This window comes from Ovis canadensis, chromosome 4 (genome assembly GCF_042477335.2).
Source record: "Ovis canadensis isolate MfBH-ARS-UI-01 breed Bighorn chromosome 4, ARS-UI_OviCan_v2, whole genome shotgun sequence".
Taxonomy (NCBI): domain Eukaryota; kingdom Metazoa; phylum Chordata; class Mammalia; order Artiodactyla; family Bovidae; genus Ovis; species Ovis canadensis.
In genome coordinates this window covers 117,028,411-117,055,978 of record NC_091248.1, presented here as the reverse complement: position 1 = coordinate 117,055,978, position 27,568 = coordinate 117,028,411, and the positions used below count along the sequence as shown (strand labels likewise).

The 27,568-nt window shown below is 37.0% G+C and overlaps 1 protein-coding gene across 2 annotated transcripts in view; it reads right to left on the bottom strand.

Moving 5' to 3' along the window:
- The window catches only part of TRIM24 (tripartite motif containing 24), a 115,357-nt gene that overhangs the window by 34,152 nt on the left and 53,637 nt on the right, over nt 1-27,568 (bottom strand). For both annotated transcript variants that reach the window (XM_069588486.1, XM_069588487.1), the window contains exons 3-8: nt 24,096-24,243; nt 20,344-20,476; nt 16,240-16,356; nt 13,268-13,382; nt 10,240-10,386; nt 435-552 (exon numbers count right to left, since the gene is read on the bottom strand). In XM_069588486.1, coding sequence (XP_069444587.1) covers nt 435-552; nt 10,240-10,386; nt 13,268-13,382; nt 16,240-16,356; nt 20,344-20,476; nt 24,096-24,243 — 778 coding nt within the window. The remainder of the gene's footprint in view (nt 1-434; nt 553-10,239; nt 10,387-13,267; nt 13,383-16,239; nt 16,357-20,343; nt 20,477-24,095; nt 24,244-27,568) is intronic.

The window sequence follows — 27,568 nt, the reverse complement described above, 5'->3', positions numbered from 1 at the left end:
ACTGGGTCTCAAGAGTGAGTAAGCCAAGAATTGTATGAGAAATACTGTTTTAACAGAAAACATTCTAAAAAGTACTATATTAATGGCAGACACATGTAAAGAGTTTTAACAACTATTCTGATAAATATGTCACTAACAGCACAAGCAAGATTCTACTTGCTTGAGGAAGAAAAACAACTCCTAAATCCAGAAATCTAGACACTGAGTCAATAAAAGGATGTTTCATATCACCCACATATTTATATGTGTGTTTATATTCATGCATGTGTCACAAATATACACACACTAATGAAATACCAGGAAAAATCCATCTCTTTAAAACAAGATAATAAAAATATTTAGGGGGTAGAAGGGAATACATTTTCAACAATCTCATAATCATTAAGAGTTCCAGAAACAAATGGCACTTTGAGAAAATCTACATAACAGCCTACCTAAATTGATTATATTTTGAGCCCAGAAACTAGGATCACAGTGAAACTGGATGGTATTGTTGGTCACTGGGGAAGCATCACACCTTGCTCGAAGGAGGTGCCGTAACCGGTACGTAATCTAGAAGAAAGCAGAGACAACTGAGCATCCAAGTCTTTATTAGGCAAATAATTTATCAAGTTCCCAACAAATACATAAAAAATGCTCTCTATGACATATATGCCAACACAAAACAAGTGTTCATAAGTAAGTTATAAAAAGTGGACAAACACAGTTTTTCTTCAAAAATGCGTTAGAGGTTTAAGTACAATTAGTTTTACTGTTGAACACAAAACAAACCTTTCCTAAAGTGACAGGTTAAAGTTAGTTCACTGAATTACAGAAGTTTCACAGATGTACCAACCACATATTTATAAAGTAAACTCACACACTGCTTTTATTTTACTCTTTCAAAGAAGGATTCAAAGTAGAGATTAGGGGGCTAATGGATTACAAAAAATACAAATGAATCTCTGCTCAGGACATTAAGTGCAGCCTTGACCAGGCCTGCTAGTAGGATGGCCCTTCTTGCTCCTGTGCTGTGAATCTCAGTCATCACACCACCTCCCACCCTCCTCCACACTGCAGTCCTCAGTGAATGCTCAGTCATTCTCTCAGTCTTTGAAGAGTTCAGCTCTTGGCTCATAATCACCATCTCCAATATTATTCCTGCCATAATCCTAGATGGGCCACAGGACTGGAAAAGCTCAGTTTTCCTTCCAATTGTAAAGAAAGGCAATGCCAAAGAATGTTCAAACTACCAGACAACTGTGCTCATTTCACATGCTAGCAAGGTAATGCTCAAAATCCTTCAAGCTAGACTTCAACAGTACATGAACCGAGAACTTCCAGATGTACAAGCTGGATTTAGAAAAGGCAGAGGAAACAGAGGTCAAATTGCCAACATCTGCTGGATCATAAAAAAAGCAAGGGAATTTCAAAAATAACATCTACTGCTGCTTCACTGACTCTGCTAAAGTCTTTGAACCGTGGAAAATTCTTAAGGAGATGGGAATACCAGACCACCTTACGTTTCTCCTGAGAAACCTGTATGCAGGATAAGAAACAATAGTTCCAACCAGTCATGGAACAACTGACTGGTTCAAAATTGGGAAAGGAGTATATCAAGGCTGTATATTGTCACCCTGCTTATTTAACTTCTATGCAGAGTACATCATGAGAAATGCTGGACTGGAGGAATCACAAGTTTGAATCAAGACTGCTAGGAAAAATATCAACAACCTCAGATAAGCAGATAATACCACTCTAATGGCAGAATGTGAAGAGGAACTAAAGAGTCTCTTGATGAAGGTGAAAGAGTGAAAAAGCTGGCTTAAAACTTAACATTCAAAAAACTATGATCATGGCATTTGGTCCCATTACTTCATGGCAAATAGAAGACGAAAAAGTGGAAATGGTGGCAGACTTTATTTTCTTGTCTCCAAAATCACTGTGGACAGTGACTGCAGCCACGAAATTAAAAGACGCTTGCTCCTTGGAAGAAAACCTATGACAAACCTAGATCACATATTAAAAAACAGAGACGTCACTTTGCCGACAAAGGTCCATATAGTCAAAGTTATGGTTTTCCAGTAGTCAAGTATGGATGTGAGAATTGGACTATAAAGAAGGCTGAGCACTGAAGTACTGATACTTTTGAACAATGGTGCTGGAGAAGACTCTTGAGAGTCACTTAGACTGCAAGAAGATTAAAGCCAGTGAATCCTAAAGGAAATCAACCCTGAATATTCATTGGAAGGACTGATGCTGAAGCTCCAATACTTTGGCCACCTGAAGTGAAGAGCCAACTCATTGGAACAGACCCTGATGCTGGGAAAGACTGAGGGCAGGAAGAGAAGGGGGCAACAGAGGATGAGATACTTGCATGGTATCACGATCGATGGACATGAGTTAGAGCAAACTGTGAGAGATAGTGAAGGTCACAGAAACCTGGTGTGCTGCAGTCCATGGGGTCACAAATAGTCAAACATGACTTAGCAACTGAACAACAAATTCTGGATGATTTTAATATACAATTAGATGACCTTTCTTTCCAGATTGTTTCCTCTAGTGCCCACATCCCAATAATCCTACAAACCCTAAAGGTCCTATGAACTTTTGCTCTTAAAAATTTTCCTGTCCTTTGAGTTTATCTTACCTCCCAATCTTACAATATCCATCTGAAGTGAAGTGTTAGTTGCTCAGTCATGTCCAGCACTATCCATCAATTTCTCCTTATCCAGCTTAAATCCCAGGAGTAATTCTCATAATCATTTCCTTGCATATATCCTCAACACCTTTCTCTCACATGTCAAATTAGACACACTCCCTTCTCCTCAACCTTTCCCTGAAACAACACTGGTTAAATCTTTTCTAATGACTGTAATTGGACTGGTAAAGGGACTGATCGGACTTCAAAAACACAGCCTATTTACTAAGGTTGACAGGCTGTCATATGACATTCCCCTGGTCCTTCACATCCGTACTCTCCTAAATGACTATTTCAAATGACTCTCTTACCAAACCTCCAGCATCTCCTGAAAAAAAAACACAGGGACGATCAGAGACCTTCTACAAACTTCCACCACCTACCAGTGCTAGTGGTCCCTCCTGTCACAGTGGACTGACCGGCCAGGCTTCCAGCTAGAGCGAACCAGGCACTCGTGCAAGTGCAAGGGTTAGTTGCTCATTCATGTCCAACTCTCTGCAACCCCATGGACTAGAGCCCACCAGGCTCCTCTGTCCGTGGGATTTTCCAGGCAAGAAAACTGGAGCGGGTCTCCATTTCCTTCTCCAGGCATCAAACCTGGGTTTCCTACATTGCAGGCAGATACATTACCCTCTGAGCCACCAGGGAAGCCATTACACTAGGGCAACAGGGCCTACCATCCTCGCCGATTCAAAGACGCCACTCAGCAATTTTCTCCCCTCAGGCTTTCAGTAGCTTTTCACACAGGTGATCACTTGGCCCTCATGGAAGCGAAGCATTTTCTTCACTTGGCTTCTAGCAGACTACAGTCTCATGGTTTTCCCCTTATTTCACTGGCTGCTACTTTTTAAGGTCACTGAGTATAGGTGTGAGTTCCAGTGTCACATCTCAGTCTCCGGTGTTGGTTCCTCCTTCTCTCCCACACCAGGGTGTCTTGCAACTGCTCTTTCTTCTCCTACACCCAAGTACTTTTGAGAGATCTCATCCAGTCTCATCATTTATACAACTCAAATTTGCATCTCAGTACTTACTCATCCTACCGCGTGTTCATTCACTGTGCCCCTCTTAGGCCTCTTGGTCCATGTCACAGTGGCTCCCATCTCAGTCTTTCCCTTGCCGCCTGTGCCTGTTCTCTACCTGAATACTCTCTGCGAGTATGTGCCTGCCTTGCTCTGTCACCTTCTTCAGGTGTGAGATCAAATATCGCCCTCTTTAGGCAGAATTCCCTACCTGAAACCACAATCCCACCCCAACGCTCCCAGATTCGTCCCTTAATTTACTGTTTTCCCTACAGCACTCAACACCATGCAATGGTCTATATATTTTACTTGTTTTGGTATTGTCTATCTCTCTTTACTAAAATGCAGCTTTTTAAGGGCGGATATTTTGCTTTGTTTTCTGTTCCCTTAGTATTTAGACTACTTCAATAAATGTTGAATAAATAAGTTTGCCTCCTTTAATTGCTAAATTATCTCAAATAGCTATACTAAATTCTGAGTAAAAAACATTTATTCTGGGACAATGTAGAGTACATGGCACAGTGTTTGGCAAACAGCACTCAACACAATGCTCTTTTCTCTAAGTTTTTCTTGCTTCCTTAATTCTTTGCATCTTAGCAATTCTCACTATAAAACATTCTCAATAAGATGCTAATCAAAAGAATGATGACCCCAATTTTTCCTTTATAAAGTCCTTATGCTTTATCATTTTCTAAAATTGAATATTTTGAAGTAATTTTAAAATTGGAGAAAAATAAAAATAACCCTTCACTCAGATTTCCCAACTGTTAATAAGCACATTTATTTCAGGGCCCACTCAGGGATTCCTATGCACAGACACTACTATTACCAGTCTTTTTACAAACGTTCAGATAGCAAGCTGAAGACATATAGGTTCTGTCTCCCCTAAACACTCCAGGGACTATATTCTAAATCAAAGATCCTCTAGCATAAGCAACAAAGTACAAATTCAGAAAGCAACTCTGTTGCAACATGACCATTCAACCCAGAGAATTCATTCTAATGCCAACTCTTCCCATAGTGACTCTTTCCAGGATGCTCACTAGGAATATAGGTTGTATTCAGTTGCCATGTGTCTTCAGTCTTTCCCTGACATGTATGTCTTTGATGATTTCAGGCTTTACATTCAGTAGGATGACTTTCAACCTGGGTTTGAGTGTATTTCCTCCAGTATAGGTAAAGTATTCTTGTCAGGAAAACCACACAAGTGATAATGTGCACTTCTCAGGGCATCATATTGAGAAGCTCAGGATATAAACTGTCCAGCCATTGATGATACTAATCATCACCTAGTCATTCTGCTGCCCAGTTTCTCTACTGTAAATTCACCACTCTGTTTATAACTGATCAGTATTTTGCAGAGAGGTATTTTAGGGTTATACGAAAACCCTATTCCTCACAATGCTCTATTCACTATGTTAGTACCCAGCGAGAACTCCTTTTGAATTTCCTCTAAGACAGTGGGTGGCTCAGCTAGTAAAGAATCTGCCTGCAATGAGGGAGTCTAAGGTTCAACCCCTAAGTTGGGAAGCTAGCCTGGAGAAGGGAGTGGTAACCCACTCCAATATTCTTGCCTGGGAAATCCTAAGGATAGGCAGAGGAGCCTGGCAGGCTATAGTCCACGGGGTCAAAGAGCTGGACACGACTGAGTGGCCAATGCTTTCACTAAGACAGTGAGCAAATGTGCTTCTTTAATTTCACTATTCTTTCTCTACTTATTTATATTCTCACCATAAATTCTTCCCTTGTCATTTGCCTATTTTTCTCATCATGGGCTCATTTATCCCTACTTAATCCAGTGTGTTTTAAACTCATTGTTTATTTAGTTTCAGCCTCAAATTTGTGGGTGTGCCCAAGGTGACCCACTTAGGCTGGATCCTAATCTTTTTGACAAGTCTTCATCATTTCCTCAGTTCAAGATATTCTGGGTACAACCTGCACTTTCCCTCATTTTGTTTGATATTTAGAAACCCACATCTGGAAGGACAGTGGGTTCACTGCTACTGAGCATAGCAAACATACATACATACACATACATACTTACACACCTAAAATTACTTCCAGATCTGTGTATATGCATAAAACTCTGTTGTTTAGTCACTCAGTTGTGTCTGACTGTTTGTGACCCCATTGACTGCAGCACACTGGGCTTCCCTGTCCTTCACCATCTGCCAGAGCTTGTTCAAACTCACAGCCATTCAGTCAGTGATGCCATCCAACCATCTCATCCTCTGTCGTCCCCTTCTCCTCCTGCTTTCAGCCTTTTCCAGCATCAGAGTCTTTTCTAATGAATCAGCTCTTCACATCAGGTGGCCAAAGTATTGGAGTTTCAGCTTCAGCCTCAGTCTTTCCAATGAAAATTCAAGGTTGATTTCCTTTAGAATTGACTGGTTTCATCTTCTTGCAGTCCAAGGAGCTCTGAAGACTCTTTTCCAACAACACAGCTCAAAAGCTTCAATCCTTTGGCACTCAGTCTTCTTTATGGTCCAACTCTCACATCCATACATGACCACTGGAAAAACCATAGCTCTGACTATACGGACCTTTATTAAACTCTGAGTTCATAATTATACCTCTATCTTAGGGATCTTTATAGCTTTATTCTTTCTTCTATGTTTCTAAATATCTTTTCTAGGAGGAAAAAAAATCAAACAAACCAAAACTTGGCTGCCATTGCCCTCAATATATTTACTTACTTGCTCAGTCCATTTACTGATACTCTGTTGCTTAATGTAACCAAAATCCAAATGACATTCTGCTTACTACCTCTGTGTTCCCTACTCACCACTTCATCCCTTTGGCTTGGGGCTGCCTCTATGTGGTCCCCCAACCCTCTTCACTACCCTGTGTCCTCATAGTCACCATGCTAAAGGCTCCATGCCAGGAAGTAGAGTTGATCATTCTTATTTTAACAATCCTTTTCGGCACACTATAGTAACTTAGCACTTCAAATTTATGACTTTTAGTTTGGAACTTGAAAAATAAAGCTTTCTTGCCCCCCCAAATTAAGTCAGAAACTTAAGCACTTCCTTAGATGGTAATCAGCTTTAATCAGAAGAACTATGAGGCAAATCACTTGGAAACACTATATTTTTCCTTTGAGGTACTATGCTGTAAATTCCTTCTTTTGCTGATGAGAAACTAGAAGACATGGAATTTACTTTTATCTCAGATAACTAGTACCTATTCACTAATTAAGTTGTGGCATGGTCTAAAAGTAATACTAAATTTGGCCAAACTCTGTTCTTTATCTTAAATAACAATTTCTGCTGTATTTTACTGACATTGAATGTAAATATATAAAACCTCTTGTCATATTATATTACCCATTACAAATATAAACCATTATACTTATTGAAACCCTTGATGCATGTTTGAGATAATTCTGAGGAGTCATAAACCTTGACTAGCGTAAAAGATAAATAACGAGTCATTAAATGTATTTGTTGATGTCTTCAGATGTATCTGAACTTAAGTAAAGTCAGATTTCACACTGAAAACTTAGCTACTGTTCAAAAAGCAAAAGACAAAATTAAAAAAAAATATGAAAGATGTGTAAAAAGCTTTTGAGATGGCAATACTGTATACTGCCTCCTTTCTACTGAAGTTAAAATAAACAAAGAAATTTAGTATTTGAGTTTCCAATCCTGTAAAATATAACAGAAAGTTTTACCTATATTTATTTATAGCTTCTGACAGTTGATATTATCTAATACCTTATTTATTTACTATCAATCTTTCACTGAATTCCTATATATCAAGCACTGGGTAACATAAAATTTCTACCCTTAAAGAAGTAAAAAGTCAGACTTCTCTGGTGGTCCAGTGGATAAAAATCTGCCTGCCAATGCAGCAGACATGGGTTTGATCCCTGGTCCAGGAAGATCCCAAATACCGTGGAGCAACTAAGCCTGTGTGCCACAACCACTGAAGGCCTGCGTGCCTGGAGCCTGTGCTCCACAAGAGAAGCCACAGCAATGAGAAGCCCACACACTGCAAAAAGAATACCCCTGCTCACTGCAACTAAAGAAAGCCCACAGCGATGGAAACCCAGTGCTAAAAGAAGGAAAAAAAAAAGTGAAGGAAATTCAAAGAAAAATATGCAAATATAATAACAGCAGATAAAAATAAGTAACAGTATGATGGATACATGCATAAGGGCTTTGTAAATACAGGGAAGGTTAATCCAACCCAGTGTTGATCATGGAAGGCTGCCAAAAGGAATGGAAGACAAATCTAAACTAAACCCAGTAGTCTCTAAAAAGAAACAGCATCCTAAGAAAGGGTAACAGTAATCCAGGCAAAAGAACATGATATATTCTGAGCACTGAGGTCTAAAAGGAACTGCAACGAGATATTTAAGAAACATAAAGAAGGTCTTTGAAGGTTAATTATATAGGCAGACAAGGGAAAGGGAGTAAAAAAGCTTGTGGAATCCCCTTTTACTACGTATATATTCTAACCACTTTACTACTTACATATTCTAACAGTTTCTTAGTCACTAGTATTACAAAAATACCTATTGCTAGTACACTCTCTTGGTCTCTTTTGTCAGTATTTCTTACCTTTCTTCTAAATTAACGTAAGGATAAACTGAATGTTTAACAGATGAGAGAAGAACCCTAGGGAAATACTGCGAAAATGTTTTCAAATATATTTAAAACTGGACTTCTGAAAGGATTCTTCTATTCCAATACATTTGGTCTTTTACTGAGTATAACTCCTATTGCAAAAAAAAAAAAAAAAAAGAACCAAGAATCTCAAGCTAAGCTTGAAATTTCAGGCCTGTAAGACATTTCTTTTTAATTTTCAAGTATATAAAAGCCATTATTTAAAAAATAACCTGAGAAAACATGTCTATATTTATGAAGCATGGAAGCTCTAAAGGACAGAGTTGCATAATATAGTGACTTTCAAATTTTCTTAGGATAAAAATCCTTCTAAATGTTTACAAGTAATCACAAGCTTTAGCTCTGCATTCATCACAGGTAAATTTTTTTACTAGCTATATCTGCTGCCAGTGATGCAGCAAGGCCCACCACAATTCAGTGAGTCAGGAAGCTGGTAATACTGGTTCCTTATGCTTCCTTGTGTCTATTTTCTCCCGTGCATAATACAGAGAACAGTCTCCCTCTCTATTTCAAGAGCTCATTGTGCAGATTAAGTAATCCTATCCTCTAACTTTACTGTTTTATTATAATCACAAACAAAATCATAGAATAAAATTACAGAAACATTATTAAACTGATAAGGAGACTATCTGCGCAAATATGTTTTCTTATGTACAAATAAAAATATTCATTATGGGTCTAGTAGAGAAGAGGACAATTCTCTCACTTTCTCCGTTAGCCGTGTTTTGTTTGACTTATAGGAAAATATAGATAACAGAAAAAGTATGAACTGTATAGAAGCTGTTTTTCATTAGACTAATGAAGCAGTAAAAAAAGAAAAAGAAAAAAAAGGCTCAAGAATGAGAGAACATATCATTGATAATTATAAAAGAAAAAAATCTTAAGAGTTGAATATAATTCATGGTTAGGAACAGTTTTAGATATAGTTAAAATCAGTTTTCTAGTAAGTCACTCAATATTTGAACCTAGTTTACACAAGTTTATCCTGAAATGCATTTCCTTATTTCAATATAGTCATAGAAAATTTCTTCCACAAAACAGAGTAGGTGAACAGAAAACAGATTTGGATGTCATAATTTGATTTCAAAATATAAATCTCTGTGGAATCTTTAAAATGAGTAGAGCAGGAGTTTTTAAGAATGCTTACATAATGTGACTCCCACAGCTAAATTTCTTCTACATCCTTGCTACTAAAGATGTGGTCTATAGACCAGCAGCATTAGCATCACCTGGGAGCTTGTTAGAACTACAGATCACATCTACTGAACCAGAATCCTCAGGTAATTAGTATGCAGTAAACACATTTTCTGTAGCAAGGTTCTAGACTATTCTGAAAATAGCTGGGCAAATGACAGCCACTTTTCTGTAGCAATGGGGTTGAAATATCCGGCACCACACATCACTGACGGGGTAAACAATGCAGTGTTGACAAGAGGAACAAAGCCTCTGGGTTCGGATGTCCAAGTTAGAATTTTGGGTGGTCTTATGCGTGTTAATTCGTGCTTTGGTTTCATCACTCATACAATGGGGGTGGATAGGTACACCCATCTCATAAAAATGATGTAAATGTTTAAATAAAATATTACGTGAAATGCTTAGAATTAAGTGCCTGGTACACTACAGGTAATCAGGAAATATTTACCATTATTGTTATTGTTAGTAAAAGTTCAGTTGTCATTAAGGGAAAATTTGGAAAAGAACAAAATAGAAGTGACAGTGGCAGAATAAATTGAAGATACACCTAAATCATGGGAGTTTAAAGATTTTTTTAAAACCAAAATATTTTGATTGATAAAAATTAGAAAAAGGTAAAAAGCATTTAAGTATAGATTACTGAACATTTCTAAATTTTGAGCATTCTAGTAACTCCACTATATCTCTGTATATTAAACCACACACTTGATCTTACCAGTCGCTTGCTATAAAGTAATGCTGTGCTGCTGCCACTGGAAACTGCCCATTTAGAAAAATGCATGACATGTTCCAATTGTTTAGAAAGTCCAGCCACTTCCTGCTGCTGCTGCATAAGTTTCATTCGATGATCTTTTGCAAGACTCTGAAAAAAAGTTTCAAAATTAGTTTGTTCTGCATGTAACACATTTTAATGGTCATTTTCAGATTACCAAATTAAAATACCCACCACCTCTAAGAACCAAGTGACAGTAACCTATCACTTATCCCTAGGTACAAAAGATCACTTTAACTGAAGTAAAAATCATGTCTCCAGTGTCACAGTCACCTCCCCCCCTCCCTGCTGATGCTACCTCATCTCTGCTGCCCAAGGCCTTGGGTTTGGTTTCACATATTCTGGGATTTAGGTTTCTGTTCATCCATCTTCCAGTATCCAAAAAGGCACAAAACCATGGATTAGCTATCTTTGTGACCCTATGGACTACAGCCCACCAGGATCCTCTGTCATGGGATTCTCCAGGCAGGAATACTGGAGTTGGGCTACTATGCCCTCCTCCAGGTGATGGTCTTGACTCAGGGATCAAATCCACGTCTCTTATGTCTCCTGCATTGGCCGGGGGGTTCTTTCCCACTAGCGCCACCTGGGAAGCCCTTTAACAAAGCAAGTGCCCATTAAATTCAATACTAAAAAATAAAATAGGTGTACCACCCAGCAATCGAGTAAAGCTACCAGATCACATGATTTACTCAAACACATGATTTCCCCCTTCAGGCACTCTTATCCTGATTGCAGCTATTTAGTGCCAAGTCATGCCACATGGTAGACAACATTTATGCTTTATATGTAGTAAGTAAAAAAAGGGGGAAGCATATAATTCTTGTCTATTGAAAACTGCCATGAACCAACAGATACAGTGACTAATGTAATGAATTCACTCTCAGAAAAGCCACAGAAAAGCAGACTACAGAATTTCTCCAAAGGAAGTACACAAGCAAGAACATAGGTCAGTCCAGAGTAGAAGAAAACCCCACTAAATGTGAGCTATTTTAAAGGTCTCTATCCCCAAGGTCTCCTTTACCTGGCAAAGAAAGGAGGAGAAAACAGGACCTTCCACTAGCTCTAAGAAATATTAAGTAAAATTGCTATACTCTAATATGGAATTATATTCTCAATAGAAAAAGTGAACCTACATCTTTGCCCTAGTCGGTTTCAAATTTGGAAAACACATACATGCTAAAATGAATTAGAGGCTTCCCTGGTAGCTCAGATGGTAAAGCATTTGCCTGCAATGTGGAGGACCCGGGTTCGATCCCTGGGTCGGGAAGATCCCCTGGAGAGGCAAATGGCAACCCACTCCAGTATTCTTGCCTGGAAAATGCCATGGATGGAGGAGCCTGGTGGGCTACACAGTCCATAGGGTTGCAAAGAGTTGGACACGACTGAGAGACTTCAAACTGAATTAAGTCACTGCAGTGACTGATGGCTTTGTTGTGTCTAATCTTAAGTTCAGAGATGATTTGCTAGGCTCTTTCTGACCACGCAAAACCTGTTTCTTTGGAGACATTCTAGAAAGAATAGAAATTCTGTTGACTTTTAGAGATGTTGCAAATTGAGAATCACAAGCCCAAATTTCTTGGTCTTCTATAGTAATAACTATTTGGCTGACTTTTTTTCAAGTTATTAGAAAACACTGATTACATTTATTTGCCTTAAAGGAGGATCCTATGAAGCAGGAGAAAGGGTAGGAGAAAGGGTATGAAGACTGACAAGAATACTTAAAAGTCGTTGTAAAAATTGTAAGTCAATATATAAAGTTGATTTAAAATAATACTGATGACCAGGTTCACTTTTAGAGATTTGACAATGTGGTCATCTTGTGTTCTTTCCTGGATTTTTAAAAAAACAAGCAATCCTGATTTACAGTGAAATTTGGGAACAGCTATGGCAATATGTACACTATTCACTGAGAAAGAATATCGATGTGACATCTGATTTTAAGTAGAGCTCTGACATCTTTTAAAATAGTTTAAATGCTTCTAGCTAAACAAACCAACAACCCCCAAATGCACCCTAAAATCTTGAAAAGACAGTTACTACAAATGGGGTCTGATTCCTCCCAGCCAGAAAACTTTTTCACTATGTATTTGTTTCCAAAAGGAGAGAAAATCATTTTGGTCTCTGCTTCCTGTGTTTGATAAACCAGGGGAATGATCATGCTTTTCCAAGAGGAAGAGATCTTGCTGACAAAGATCTTATAATTTTGTCAACTATAGATGAAGAGGTTGAACTAACTTATTTCTATGAGCTTTCTTCCCCTTAAATCTTCAAACATTAGGATTCTTTTATTCTTTTCTTAATTTGCTTCTCTACTCTTAAATTCCTTTTGTACCAATATATTAAAAGAATACCAAAATATCATGCAATTATTATTGCATTAAGATACCATGTAGAAGTTGTAGCTTCATTTTATTTGAGTCAAACATTAACTCTGGATCTTGACCTTTTATGTGTGTAAAAAAGCTGATTAAGACAGTAATATTTTTCTTACCTGCAGTGAGAAAAAACTATCCTAAGTGCCTTGAGCATCGTTCCCTGAGTATTGCTTTCACAAGACTGTTGAAGGGAGGAAACACATCCTTTTATCTAATTTCTCCTAAGGTTAAATGTATATATTTGAGATTTAAATATAGCTTAGGGTAACTTACTGAAAAACTTTGTTGCACTGCTTTGGGGACCCAAAGCTGTCAGTTCAATGAATCTCTAAAACAGTTCATCTTGTTTTAACATTTACTAAGCTCCTCCTTCAAGCAAAGCATTATGCTTTGTGCTATGAAGTAAACAAGAAGAATTAAGACATTCCTAGTGTATTTTAAAGTCTTAAATTGTCAGTTACAAGGTAGAGCCTAAAATATTACTGAATCATAAATGAAAACAATTATATGAAAAAGGCTGTGATTCCAAATTCAAATACATAAGAAAACACTTAACATAATCACCACATTTCGTCCCATTAACAGTAACTTACCTCGAGCTGATGCAGTAAAGCTTTACCTTTTTTATTTATTTCTACCATCAATGTAAATATGGCAACTTTAATATCCTGTTCCACCTGCTTCTGATTCTGATTTACTTCAATTATCCTGAAAATTAAACAAAAGGGGAAAATCTAAAATCTAAGGCAGATTTGTTTTACAATACGCAATATTGATTTTTTAATGTCTAAATTAGGCCAGAAAGTTTTCAGCTCTTAAAAGCTTGCCTATTCCTAAGGGTCCTTCAGTTTAAATTGACTTTCTTAAAGATGAGAGAACACAAATATAATTCTTTCAAAAGACAGTCACTTCAGTTCAATCTTAAAATAAAAATGTATAAAACTGTAAAAGAATGAACACATTTTAAGGAAATAATATTCAGAAAAATGATGATGACACCCAGAAAAATTCTCAGCCTTTAAGGATGGACCAAAAAAAATGATTTACAAACAAGATAAGGAAAATCATGACTCTGAGTTCTACTGTATTCGCTGCAACTAAGAAGTAGAAAAGCTTAAATGTGTCACAATTATCTTAGTCATCTGAACTGCTGCCCACACATTATATCTGAATAAAAACCAAAAGACCATAATAATAGTTAGCAACTTTTAATAACATATTTGTCTTGAAATAAGCAGCCAAATAACTACTTTATGTCTTTACAAACCACAATATATATTTTTTCCTTTGACCAGAGAAAATGTCTTCATGGAGATCAAGATGGATGAGAAAAAAAATACACAGCATCAAGCCAGAATACCTTATAGAAGCAGATAAAAATGAGGCATCAAACATTATGAGGTAAATAAAAGGCTTCGTTTCTTCTGTCTGCTTCTCCCATAGTTATCTTCCAAAACTTAAGATCAAAGGGGCAGGGATTTTATTCTCTGCTGGAAATTCTTTTTTTTAAAAATTATAGTTGATTTACAACATTGTATCAGTTTCAGGTGTATGGTAAAGGGATTCAGTTACACATACATATATGTATTATTATTATTATCCAGATTGTTTCCCCTTATACATTATTACAAAATATCGAGTATAAGTTCCCTGGGCTATTTATTCCCTGCCATGTTGAAAATTCAAGATAATTACTGAACATTAACATTGGCTATCAGATCAAGGAAGTAAACAACCTCAAAAAATAAACAAAAGTCTCATGATGGTAGAAGAGAATGAAAACAGGGACAAGTCACGCCATGTTTGCACATGAATAAAAATGAATTAATAGCAAAGTCAGTCCAGTAAATTTAACCTTTTTATAATCAGGTAGGCTATAAAGATATTAACAATTAGCAGCTAATTTAAATTCTTACCATTCAAAAAATAAAATCCTTCCATATCATAATGTATTATTTTTAAAAAATAGCATAAACAACTTTTAAAAAAAGTAAAACAAATTTGGAAAATTCACACTATCTGATTTTAAGATTTACTATAAAAAGCTCTAGTCATGAAGCAAGTGTGGTATTAGCAAGAAAGAAAATGGAACGAAATGGAAAGTCCAAAATAATCTCATACATATACGGCCAAATGATTTTTTACAAAGGTGCCAACGCAGTTTAACAGCAACAGGATAGTCTTTTCAACAACTGGAACAAATGTTGGAATAAATGGATATCTTTTTTTTTTTTTTTTAAGTAAACTTTGGCTCAGAATTCATACCATATACACAGTGAAAGAAAAAAAGTCAAAAGGGTAAAATTTCATCAAGGGTGAATAGTTTATATAAAAGCAGTTATTTTACAATTGCTACTCTTTGTCATTAGATGGGAAAAACTATCCTTATCATTCCATAAATATTCATTATATATTTTCCATTATTCAAATACAAAAATTTTAAACCCACCAGTTATGTCAATTTTGCCAAACACAGGACTTGATTGGAATATGGCAAAGAAAACAGTATTTGGTCAACTATAGTTTTTACATGAAAGAGAAAGGTAAAATGAAATGAGAGCTGATAACTTTTATTACTACAGTGTATAATCATAAATAGATATAGTAACACCACCACCAGGTTATCAAGAAAAGGTTAAATCACATTTAAAGTCTCCTGTAAGAAAACCAGGTAAATCAAGGAATTTCTTGGAAAAAAGTACCAAATGCCCCATCCTAGCCATGTTGCAAAATGATCAGAGTAAGAGATTGTGACAACTGATCTTAAGGAAGATGAACTTTATAGTTCATCTCCCTCTTATGAGGGAGATACATTTTTCCCCTGTGAACAGCACTGAAAACTCCTGCAAGGCCTCTCTTATTCAGGCTCTCTCATTCTTGATCTATTTAAGCAGTGACATGTTACTTCTGTGTGCACAACAACAAAGGAAAGGAGACATGGAGTTTCACAGATGTTGTAAAATGTCAGTGTGGGTCCCAAATGGGATAAAAAGGGTACCAGACAAATTCCCTCTTCCCTACAGAGGTCAGTGGTTTGCTCCCCCAGTCACTGAACTGTAAGACATGGACAGCTGATGATTTGATCCCTTGGAGGACAAAAGTATAACAGATAATATGTAGAAACTGTTTGAAGTATTATACCTGTTAAATAAAAGGTATGTGAAACAGTTTAACAAGCCCTGTCTCCTGATGTTCTATGATATGTTCTTCTTCCTCAAGGTTGCAAGTATTTATCTAATTGTTAAATATTTTATAGCTTCTATATCCTGGCATTTCTTGGGAAACTGGAAAACAGCAAATAATTAAAAATTATTATTAATACTTACCTGATAAATGAGCTGTTAATAACAGTTCTGTAATTTCATGGCTGAGAAGAATACTCTCAAACTTTCCAAAAATTCAAAGTTTCTGGACAAGTCTTATCAAACTCTGTTATTAGACCCATCTGACAACTCACTTGGATGTACTTCACCATGAGTTGAGCAAACTGTCTGTCCTTAAAATTAATATACTTAATACATTGTATATAAAGATGATTTAAATAATACCACAAATATAAATTTACCTGTTTTGGATCTGATTTCCTGTGAATTTTATATATTTTGTTTTTTCCATCAGTTTGGTGATTAGTGTATCTATGATCACTTTCTGATTCTGAAAAGCTTCTTCTATAAATTGGTATCTGAAAAAATAATAAGCAAATTATTTCACACAAATATGTCTAAAATGAGGGAAAGCCCCAAAGCAAACAAATAATAGACGACTAAGATAAAGGGTACGCTTAGTTGCTCAGTTGTGTCTGACTCTTTGCAACCCATGGACTGCAGCCTGCCAGGCTCCTCTGTCCATGGGATTCTCCAGGTAAGAATAATGGAGTGGGTTTCCATTTCCTTCTCCAGAGGATCTTCCTTGACCCAGGGATCGAATCTGAGTCTCCCATAAGGTAGGCAGATTCTTTGCCATCTGAGCCACTAGGGAAGCCCACTTGGATGATAATGGGTATAAAGGATGTAAGCAATAACTTAAAAAAAAATATCAAATATATCCATAGAAGGTAGCTTTTCCCTTCATTATCCCTTAAGGAGGAGGGATTCTTTCTAGATATTACTAAATTAAAAGACTATTTTAATCCAACTTTTCACTATGACTATTTCATTAATTTCTGCATCGTATCTATCATATCCCTTTTGCTACTTACTTTGGGTTTAATTTACTGTTTTGTCTAACTTGAGATAAATGTTTAATATATTTACTTTTATCCCTAACATAGAATATATGCATTTAATGATAATTTCCTCTAATTATGGCTTTAGCAGTATACCTAAAGGATAATATTTTCATTATCATTCAGATAAAAATATTTTCTAATATCTATTGGAACTTCCTCGATGCTTTCTTTAAATTGATTTCTAACTACTTGGGCTTCCCTGGTAACTCAGCTGGTAAAGAATCCGCCTGCAATTCAGGAGACCCCAGTTTGATTCCTGGGTCAGGAAGATCTCTTGGAGAAGGGAAAGGCTACCCACTCCAGTATTCTGGCCTGGAGAATTCCAGATTCTCTGCTTCCTTATTAAGCCTGGAATGTTTTAATTTGGAAACTTTTATCCATTCATGTTTATTATAACTACAAATATATTTAGAGATCTACCAACCTATCAAAGTATTATTAAATCCCACTTGCTCTTTGTTCCTTTTTTCTTCTTTAGTCTGAGTTTAGACTAATTATTAATTTTTCCACTTCCTCTGTTATCCTGATAATCATATTGACTTTTACTACTCTTTTAGTGACTACTTTCTACATTAGAAAATGCATATTTTGACTTATCATCTAAGATTAATTTATATTTACTACCATCTGCCTAAACAATGCTAAGGACATGAACTCCATATCCTCCCCTAACATGTCTGCTGTATGACACATAACACACACCCGACACACACCAAGACATTACTGTTAAGTCAACAATTATTCTGATTTACTCATACTTATTTTAACTACTACTCTTTCAATCACTCATCACCTACTGTTTTTCTTCTGCTTAAAGTGCTTTTGTGAGTGTTTACCAAGGATATATTCTCTCAGTTTATTTTGTCTGAATAAGTCTTTCTCATTAACTCTCATTTCTGAAGAATATGTTCACTGGGTATAGAATTTTAGTTTTATAGTTATTTTCTTCTTACACTTCAAAAATATTACTTTATTTTTTAATTATCCTGCTGAGGAGTTATGAGGCTTCTTGAATATGAGCTAGAAATCTGCACATTACAAAGTGCTAAGCCATTATACTCTGCTCTCAAATGCTGCTTCCTTCCCATTCTCTCTCTCCTTCCTGGAGCCTAATTACACACTGTGTTACATCTTTTTGATCCATTTTACATCTTTCTGTTTATCATGCTAATTTAGATGTTTTCTTAACTTTCTTCCAGTTCATGAATTCTCATTTACTGGCATGTCAAATCAGCTCTTAAACCCTTTACTGAGTTAATCAGTTATTGTAATGTTAAGTTCTAGACATTGTTCACATTGCCTAACATATTTGGTTATTTCTAATTGTGTGCTGAACCCATTTTGCAAAACTCATTATTAAATAGATTTGAGGTCTAGGGTGATGTCTTCTTCGAGGGAGGATTCACATTTTATTCTACCAGGTGTCTTGAGGCACAAGCAGTATGATTTCCATTTAATCCAACTTTAGGTACTGGGAAGATCTGATTCTGCATTTTAGTTCCGGTGAGGAACTATTTACTAACTAGTTGATCTTTATCATAATAGTGTTCACTTTCAGGATCCCAAAGCAAGGCAAGGAGAAGCCTTTAACCCTTGTGACCCCAGAACTCCAATCCCTGTCTTTCAGCTCTGAGAACTTGTTAAAAGCACCTTTCAACCTCTAGGCAAATGCTTCAAAGGAGGAAAAAAGCCTGTACCATTCTCTGTTCCCACTGCAAACCAATCCTGGTCTAGTAATTGTTGTTGTTGTTTAGTTGCTAAGTTGGGACTGATTCTTTGTGACCCCATGAACAATAGCCTGCCAGGCTTCTCCTGTCCATGGGACTTCCAGGCAAGAATACTGGAGTGCGTTAATAATTCTTTATTACCAACTCTAAAATATCCATGGTTTCTATATTTTGTGCATGTTTTCTAGTTACCTTCACCAATATAGTGAAAGTGAAAGTTGCTTAGTCATGTCCGACTCTTTGCAACCCCATGGATAATACAGTCCATGGAATTCTCCAGGCCAGACACTACAGTGGATAGCCTTTCCCTTCTCCAGGCGATCTTCCCAACCCAGGGATAGAACCCAGGTGTCCCACATTGCAGGTGGATTCTTTACCTGCTGAGCCACCAGGGAAGCCCCTGAGCTACACTGGTATTGAGCTCACTGGTATGGTTGGTCCAAATTACCTAGTCTGCCACTACTGGAAGACTAGACTTTTTTAAACCAACTGTATTTGTATCAGTGTGTCATAATCTTACTGTTTAATTCAGTTGTTGCTAGCTCAAATGCCGATGGAGGACAGATGTAAAAGTTAGCTGTAGTAGGAACTATGATGAATTAGAGAAGTATGACCATTTTAAAGAGGACTAAAGTCACCAACCTAGATTCACTTCAGTTCAGTTCAGTTGCTCAGTCGTGTCCAAACTAGATAGCATATTCAAAAGCAGAGACATTACCTTGCCGACTAAGGTCCATCTAGTCAAGGCTATGGTTTTTCCTGTGGTCATGTATGGACGTGAGAGTTGGACTGTGAAGAAGGCTGAGTGCCGAAGTATTGATGCTTTTGAACTCTGGTGTTGGAGAAGACTCTTGAGAGTCCCTTGGACTGCAAGGAGATCCAACCAGTCCATTCTGAAGGAGATCAACCCTGGGATTTCTTTGGAAGGAATGATGCTAAAGCTGAAACTCCAGTACTTTGGCCATCTCATGTGAAGAGTTGACTCATTGGAAAAGACTTTGATGCTGGGAGGGATTTTGGGCAGTAGGAGAAGGGGACGACAGAGGATGAGATAGCTGGATGGCATCACGGACTCGATGGACGTGAGTCTGAGTGAGCTCTGGGAGTTGGTGATGGACACGGAGGCCTGGTGTGCTACGATTCATGGGGTTGCAAAGAGTCGGACACGACTGAGTGACTGAACTGAACTGAACTGAAAGTCAATTCCAGTCAAACGCTGACATGAAAATATATGGCACCGAGGGCTATAAAAGGTTCAGTTTTCTTTAAAAACAAAACAAAAAACCAAAATGAAAGACCTACAAATTTTTTAAACGTAAAATCTCATCTACAATGCTGGCAACGAATTCTCTATATTTTTAAAGTATGCAGGCCAGTGGTTTTCAACTGGGGTGATTTTCCTCACCAGGGCATTTGGCAGTGTCTGGAGACATTTTTAATTGTCGCGGTTGGGAGAATGCTACTGGAATCTAGTAAACAGAGGTAAAACATCATACCATTAAACACCATACAATGCACCAGATAGGCCCTGCAACAAAGAATCACTTGACTCCAAAGTCAATAACATCAAAAGTTGAAAAATCCTTTAATAGGTCAGCATACTACTAGCCGAACAAAACATTTACAGACTGCCATTTTGCTGTGATGCCAGCAGTCATCTAGTCCTCCTAAAGCTATATTATAAATCTATGTATATAACCAAAGATGCAAGTACCTATGTTCTTTATGTTCTAGTAACTGGCAATCCCGACACGTCAGTTTGTCACATGTTTCACAGTAAAGCTTCAGCTGCTCCTTCTTATGAAAAGGACAAAATACTGGTCGTTGACTGGTCACACCAACTGCCTCTGTAGAGACAAGGGGGAGGGAGCAAAAAGAAAATTAACATAATTAAACAGTAAATAATTATTAGAGTGTTCGTTTAAATTCAAATCCACAGAGATGTAGAGGAGGTACAGCTTCATCCACATCACCATTACTACTAGGTTTTACAGACAGTAAAATATCAAGTACTTTTCTCATTTCTAGAGGAAAAGATAAATAAACTTTTCACTTTAGAATGTTAACATTAAAATTAATTCATGAGGAAAAGAAAGTGTGTAGCTTAAGAGATGCTTTATGAAAAGCTACAACCAACCTAGACAGTATATTAAAAAGTAGAGACATTATTTTGCTAACAAAGGTCTGTCTATTAAAAGCTATGGTTTTTCCAGTAGTCAGGCATGGATGTGAGAGTTGGACTCTAAAGAAAGCTGAATGCCAAAGAATTGATGCTTTTGAACTGTGATATTGGAGAAGACTCTTGAGAGTCCCTTGGACTGCAAGGAGATTCAACCAGTCCATTCTAAAGGAAATCAGTACTGACTATTTGTTGGAAGGACTGATGCTGAAGCTGAAACGCCAATATTTTGGCCATCTGATGTGAAGAACTGACTCATTTGAAAAGATCCTGATGCTGGGAAAGATTGAAGGCAGGAGGAGAAGGGGACGACAGAGAATGAGAGGATGATGGCATCCCCAACTCAATGCACATGAGTTTGAGTAAACTCCGGGAGTTGATGATGGACAGACAGGGAGGCCTGGTGTGCTGCAGTCCATTGGGTAGCAAAGAGTCGGACATGACTGAGTGACTGAACTGAACTGATGAAATAAAAGAAAAAAATTTTAGGAAAATAGCCCAGATAAATGAATGAAACCAACTGGAATTCTCCTTATTGCAAATGTAGGGTTTTTTTTTTATGTGAAATGCAGAAAAATCTAATAAAAATGTATAAAAGAGGTGATGGAAAGATTATTTCCCCACTTTTGCAAAACTCCTAACAGAGGATACCCACTGACACAGAGATAATCATAAAACACATGTTATTACATTGCAGTCATCCACATAACTTCTTAATTAGTTATCTAGGGTGGAGATAAGACCAGTTAATGCTTATGTTACAATATTAAATGGAAACTCAGAATACAAATAAATAGAATGACTCATTAAATAATACTAAGGTAAGCTGAGTGGAATTAAAAATAAAATTAATGAACTAAAAATATGTGGAGGGCAATTAGATAAATTTAGGGATAAACACAAAAAGGTAAACTACTGTCTAGTTTATCAGAAAAGGGAAAACATAAAATTCTGGGGGAAAAAAAGAAAGGAAATTAAATAACCAGATAGAGAAAGTTAGCAATGTATTAAAAGAATTTTAAAAGCACACACAACCAGACAAAATGGAATGAATCCCAGCAAAGCAAAGATGGCTCAATACAGTCATAGCTTCCCCACTCCTGTCTCCTTGAGGTTCAAGTCATCTGGGCACCACAGTAGATGATGGGTAGTCAGACATCCTTGCTTGGCTTGGGACATCCTGGTTTGTGCCTGCTCTTCAGGAATAATTATATTATTATAATACCTGATTTAGATAATTAACATGTCACCCATTTATAGACTTCTTTTATTTATGAGGAATTTCGATTCTGACCCACAGTCACCCTCCAAGCCCTAAGTCTCATCATGATCATCCTGGATGATTGAGAAGTTTGCAGAGAGCACCACATAAAGTCAAGCCTCTCAGACTTTTTCATCTCTAGAGACCTATACTTCATTTTAGCTGCTTATTCTGTTTCATATACATCATGGTCTCACCCTAGATTTTCTACTGTCTGTTACTATTCCATTTCTGTAATCATAAATTCAAATATCCCACTCTTAATAACTTCTACTTTCTAACTTTCCAATTCTTCAACTACTCTCATTATACCTCACTGATATCTCCAGTCACTAACTGCTTCTTCTATCCTAACAACTTCACTTTATTTCTACAGTTAAAACCCCAAATCCTTCATGTCAACACATGCCATTATCTGTATCATTTACCCCTAAACCCCAACCATAAATAGTTCAATTCTTCTCTATAAACACCAGACTCTGGAGGACTGACAGAGGAAGTTTTAAGTGCTATATCAAATGCAACCTTGATGTTACCAAGTAATTTTATTTCCAAAGCTAGAGCTCTCTTTGAACTGAAGTTATTTCAAGTATCCTCCATGTCCCTTACCTTTTAAGTCCTTAATGCTTCTAATCTCTTTTTCAATAGACATTGGACTTCACAGAAAAACAAGTCTTTCTAGTACTAATCTATTAAATTTATCTGAGACTATTTTTTCTTTTTTCTTCATTGGTGTTCTTGGAAATTATATCCCTTTTCCCGTGTCTCAGCACTCCTAGCTCCATCTCTTACTACTCTTCTTGCATCTTACTCTCAGGTACAATCAATGTTCTCCCTCTGGAAATTTGTGCATGTGTTACGGTTTTCCCCACCCTTCTCATTTATGTGATGAACTTCTATGTACCCCTGAAGTCCCAGATGTGGCTTTCAGTGTAAATCCCCAAGTCTGTGTTTGGTACTCCTTTCATGTGCTCTTACAGAACTTATGAAGTTAAACTATGATTGCTAATCTGTTCATAGTCTTCATCATACTGACACCTCCTGGAGGGTGGGAAGTACCTGTCTTACTCGTTCATCTCTTTAATCTAGCAAAGTTCCTGGAATATGGAATAGACATTCAAACCCTTGTTGACTTAGTGAATAAAAAGCAGTGAATTAATTTTTAAACAAAAATATATTAATGAGCCATAAAGATGAACAAAGAGCTGATAAATATTGCAACACAGACAAAACCTGAAAACACTGAGGTAAGTGAAATAAGCCAGACATCAAAGGACAAACACCATATAATTTCACTTGTATGAGATATCTAGAGTAAGCAAATTCATAGAGATAAATCATAGATTAGAGGTTAAAAGGGGCTGGAGAGGGGAATGGGCAATTATTATTTATTGGGTACAATTTATTTTGGGGGTGCTAGGAAAGTTTTCGAAATAGTGGTGATGGTTGCATAACACTTTGGATACAATTAATGCCACCAATTTGTACACTTAAAAATGGTTAGAATGTCAATTTTTAAGTTACATACATATTTTACTATAATAAAAATGTATTAGTCAAGTTTACATTACAAGCAACACAACAAAAATGCAGAAACCATCATTACATTTTAAAGAGCAAAGCTTCTTTAGTTACCTACATAATAAATATCATGAAACAGGTTTACTACAAGAATATCAGTGAGAAAAAGAGTTGTAAAACTTCTTTTAACTTACCCCTTATCATCTTAAAGAGAAAGAGATAGAGAAATTTTAAAAGCATTTTTTTTTTCAGTTGTACATTCATTCCAAATCAAGGCATTTATAGGAGGAGGGTTATGAGTATAAATAACGCAGAAGAATTCTAAATCTACTCAATAGTTACTTACCAACATTTACAAGTATTCAAATTCAAATACAATATACTTTCTTGTATTAAAAGACAAGAGTATATTTAATGTTTACAACTGTATCAAAACAAGTTAATATGGGAAGGAAAGAATGACCTGGGAACAACAGAGAAAAAAATGAGATTTAGAAACTATTACCTGGAGATACTTCCTCTTTTTGTCTCACAGTGTGGTCTTTTGTGAATTTCACCCTTTGATGAGCTCTGATGCATGTCTTGCAGAGCCATTCAACACACTCTACACAAAACCCATTAGCTTCTGCATTGTCCTCACAGCTTGTACATACCTAATAAAAAGAAACACGTCCCATCGATTTTTAAGAATAAAGAAAAAGTGGTCTCACAATTAACCACACATAAATGAACCCACAGTTACTAGTTGAGTAGTCTTAGGCAGGTTACTTAGAAGGCTCATCTTAAAATAATGGCAATAACATGAATTTTACTAAGTGGTTATGAAGAATAACATGGGGGAAGTCAAACATTATTGGAATAATCACTCTAATATGAAACTAGACATTGAAAAGTGCCATAAAGGAAAGGTATGAGAAGCTACAAAAACATATGATGGGAGAAAGTCATCTTTGAGTAGGGTTGAAGTGTTGGGAAAAGTGAGGAGAGATTACCCAGGCAAGGCTTTCTCTAAAGAGATCATATTTGCACCAAGATAAGAAAGCTGAGTCATCAATTACTGGTAACGGTCTTCTAGACAGACAGAACAGCATGTACCAAAGCCTCCAGCAAGAACACGGCAGGTTCAAAAAACTGACAGAAAGCCAGTACACTAAAGTGGAGAGATCAACAGGAAGACTGGCAAGAGAAGGAGCTGATGGCAAGGCAGGCAGAGGCCAGACGATCACGTGGCACTGTTGGTCTTTGTCTGAAGAAGTCTCCTAAAAGCTTTTAAGTAAGTAAGTGATGTGGCCAGAAAGTGCATTTTAAAAATCACAGAAAGTGCATGACTGCCCCTGCAATGTAGAGACCAGATCAGAAAAAGGGCAAGTACTTCTGCACAGAGGGAATGCAGTGCTACAAGTGGAGATGAATGACGGAGATTTGGGAAGTAGAACTGACTGGTTTGGAGGATGCACTGGATATGCCAGATGAAGAGACAGCAAGAGATAGCACCTTTTCCCCCAGCTTGTATAACTGTGTAGATGTTGGCCCTATTTTCTAAGGACAGATATTAAGGTTACACAACACATAAACAGTCCTCATAACACCATTTATGATTGGGAAGAAAATGTTTTCCCCTCAGTCAGTGGTTTACATTAGTCAAATTCCAAATATCTGGATAATACTTCCATAAACTCAAACTTGCTCTTTCTCAGTTCTTGCCTTTCACTTTTCTAACATCATTTGATGCCACTCTTATGTCTTAGAAATAATTTTGATTCCATGACACTTCCACATCCTCTTATCTCCTAGATTGCCTCTCTGGATCCCACCACTACTCTTTCTCCTCTGGATTCTGTAAATTTTTGTTAGGTTTAAGGACTGGTCTCATCCATTTCCTCAGCTTCAACTATCACCTCTATAAGGATGTCACCCAAAACTTAATCTCGACATTCTGCAGCAAAAAGGAGTAAGGGATTTCTATACATACTTTTAGGGAAGGATGTCCACTATAAAAAGTAAAACTAAAAAAGCAAAGTGTTGAAGCATACCATACTACTGCTTATCTAAGAAAGACGCAGATGAACTGGAATGACTTATTTGCTTAAATCTTTAAACAATGTAAAATTACTTATAAAACAATATTAAAAGTGCAAGGATAAACCACAAAAGAAATCAAATGGTTAGCTGTAAGATAAGAGAAAAAATAGGGTAGGTGAAGATGGAGATAGAAGTTTGAGTTCCCTGAAAACATTCTGTTTCATAGACTTTTCTTTGGAACCAGTATATGAATATTTTATACGTAGTTTCACAAATTTCAAATGAAAAAAAAAAACTAAGTTAAGTTCAGTTCAATCACTTAGTTGTGTCTGACTCTTTGTGACCCCAAGGACTGCAGCATGCCAGGCTTCCCTGTCCATCACCAACTCCTGGAGCTTATTCAAACTCATGTCCATCAAGTTGGTAATGCCATCCAACCACCTCAGCCACAGTCTGCTCCTGGTCTCATTTTTCCTGACTGTATAGAGCATCTCCATCTTTCACTGCAAAGAATATAATCAATCTGATTTCAGTATTGACCATCTGGTGATGTCCATGTGTAGAGTTGTCTCTTGTGTTGTTGGAAGAGGGTGTTTGCTATGACCAGTGCATTCTCTTGGCAAAATTGTTAGCCTTTGCCCTGCTTCATTCTGTACTCCAAGGCCAAATTTGCCTGTTACTCCAGGTTATCTTTTGACTTCCTACTTTTGCATTCCAGTCCCCTATAATGAAAAGGACATCTTTTTTGGGTGTTAGTTCTAGAATGTCGTGTAGGTTTTCATAGGACTGGTGATCTTCAGCTGCTTCAGCATTAGTGGTTGGGGCATAGACTTGGGTTACTGTGAAACTGAATGGTTTGCATTGGAAAAGAACAGAGATCATCTGTTGTTTTGAGACTGCATCCAAGTACTGCATTTCGGACTTTTTTGTTGACTATGAGGGCTAGCCATTTCTTCTAAGGGATTCTTGCCCACAGTAGTAGATATAATGGTCATCTGGGTCAAATTTACCCATTCTAGTCCATTTTAGTTCATTGATTCCAAAAATGTCGATGTTCACTCTTGCCATCTCCTGTTTGACCACTTCCAATTTACCCTGTTTCATGGACCTAACATTCCAGGTTCCTATGCGATATTGCTCTTTACAGCATCAGACTTTACTTCCATCACCAGTCACATCCACAACTGGGGGTTGTTTTTGCTTTGGCTCTCTCTTTTCATTCTTCCTGGAGTTATTTCCCTACTGTTGTCTAGTAGCATATTGGGTACCTACCAATCTGAGGAGTTCATCTTTCACCGTCCTATCTTTTTGCCTTTTCATCCTGTTCATGGGGTTCTCAAGGCAAGAATACTGAAGTGGTGTGCCATTCCCTCCTCCAGTGGACCACATTTTGTCAGAATTCTCCACCATGACCTGTCCATCTTGGGTGGCCCTACATGGCATGGCTCATAGCCCTTAAAAAAAACTAAATTAAAGCCCTACACAAAACCATAAACAAAAGCAAAATGAAACAAATGAACCTATCAAGTGGGTGACTTAACTATATAGAGAAGAATTGCTTAAGTAACCTTAAAACGTGATGATTTGGTTGAATATCTCCAGTACATACATTTAGTAATTGTTACCTTGTCTTCTGTTTTGACAGAGACAATTCTATAATTTCTACTTTCAGTACCAACTCTATTTGTCTTCACTCTTACTCTGCAAGCCTCATTTATGCTTAATGAGGTGGTTCTACATTAGATTCTGGAAATAGGTGGTACTGGAGGAAGACTGCAATGCCAGAGGAAAAGATCATCTTAGTTGGCTTCCTATTTGCTCAACTTTTCATCTACAATTCTAGATTTGACTTAAAAATGTCAATATATCCTTGATATATTTTTCCTTTTTCCTTTCTCTTTTAAAAATAAAAAGCATTTGCTGAATCAATTCTCTTGAAAATCATAGAAAAATGGC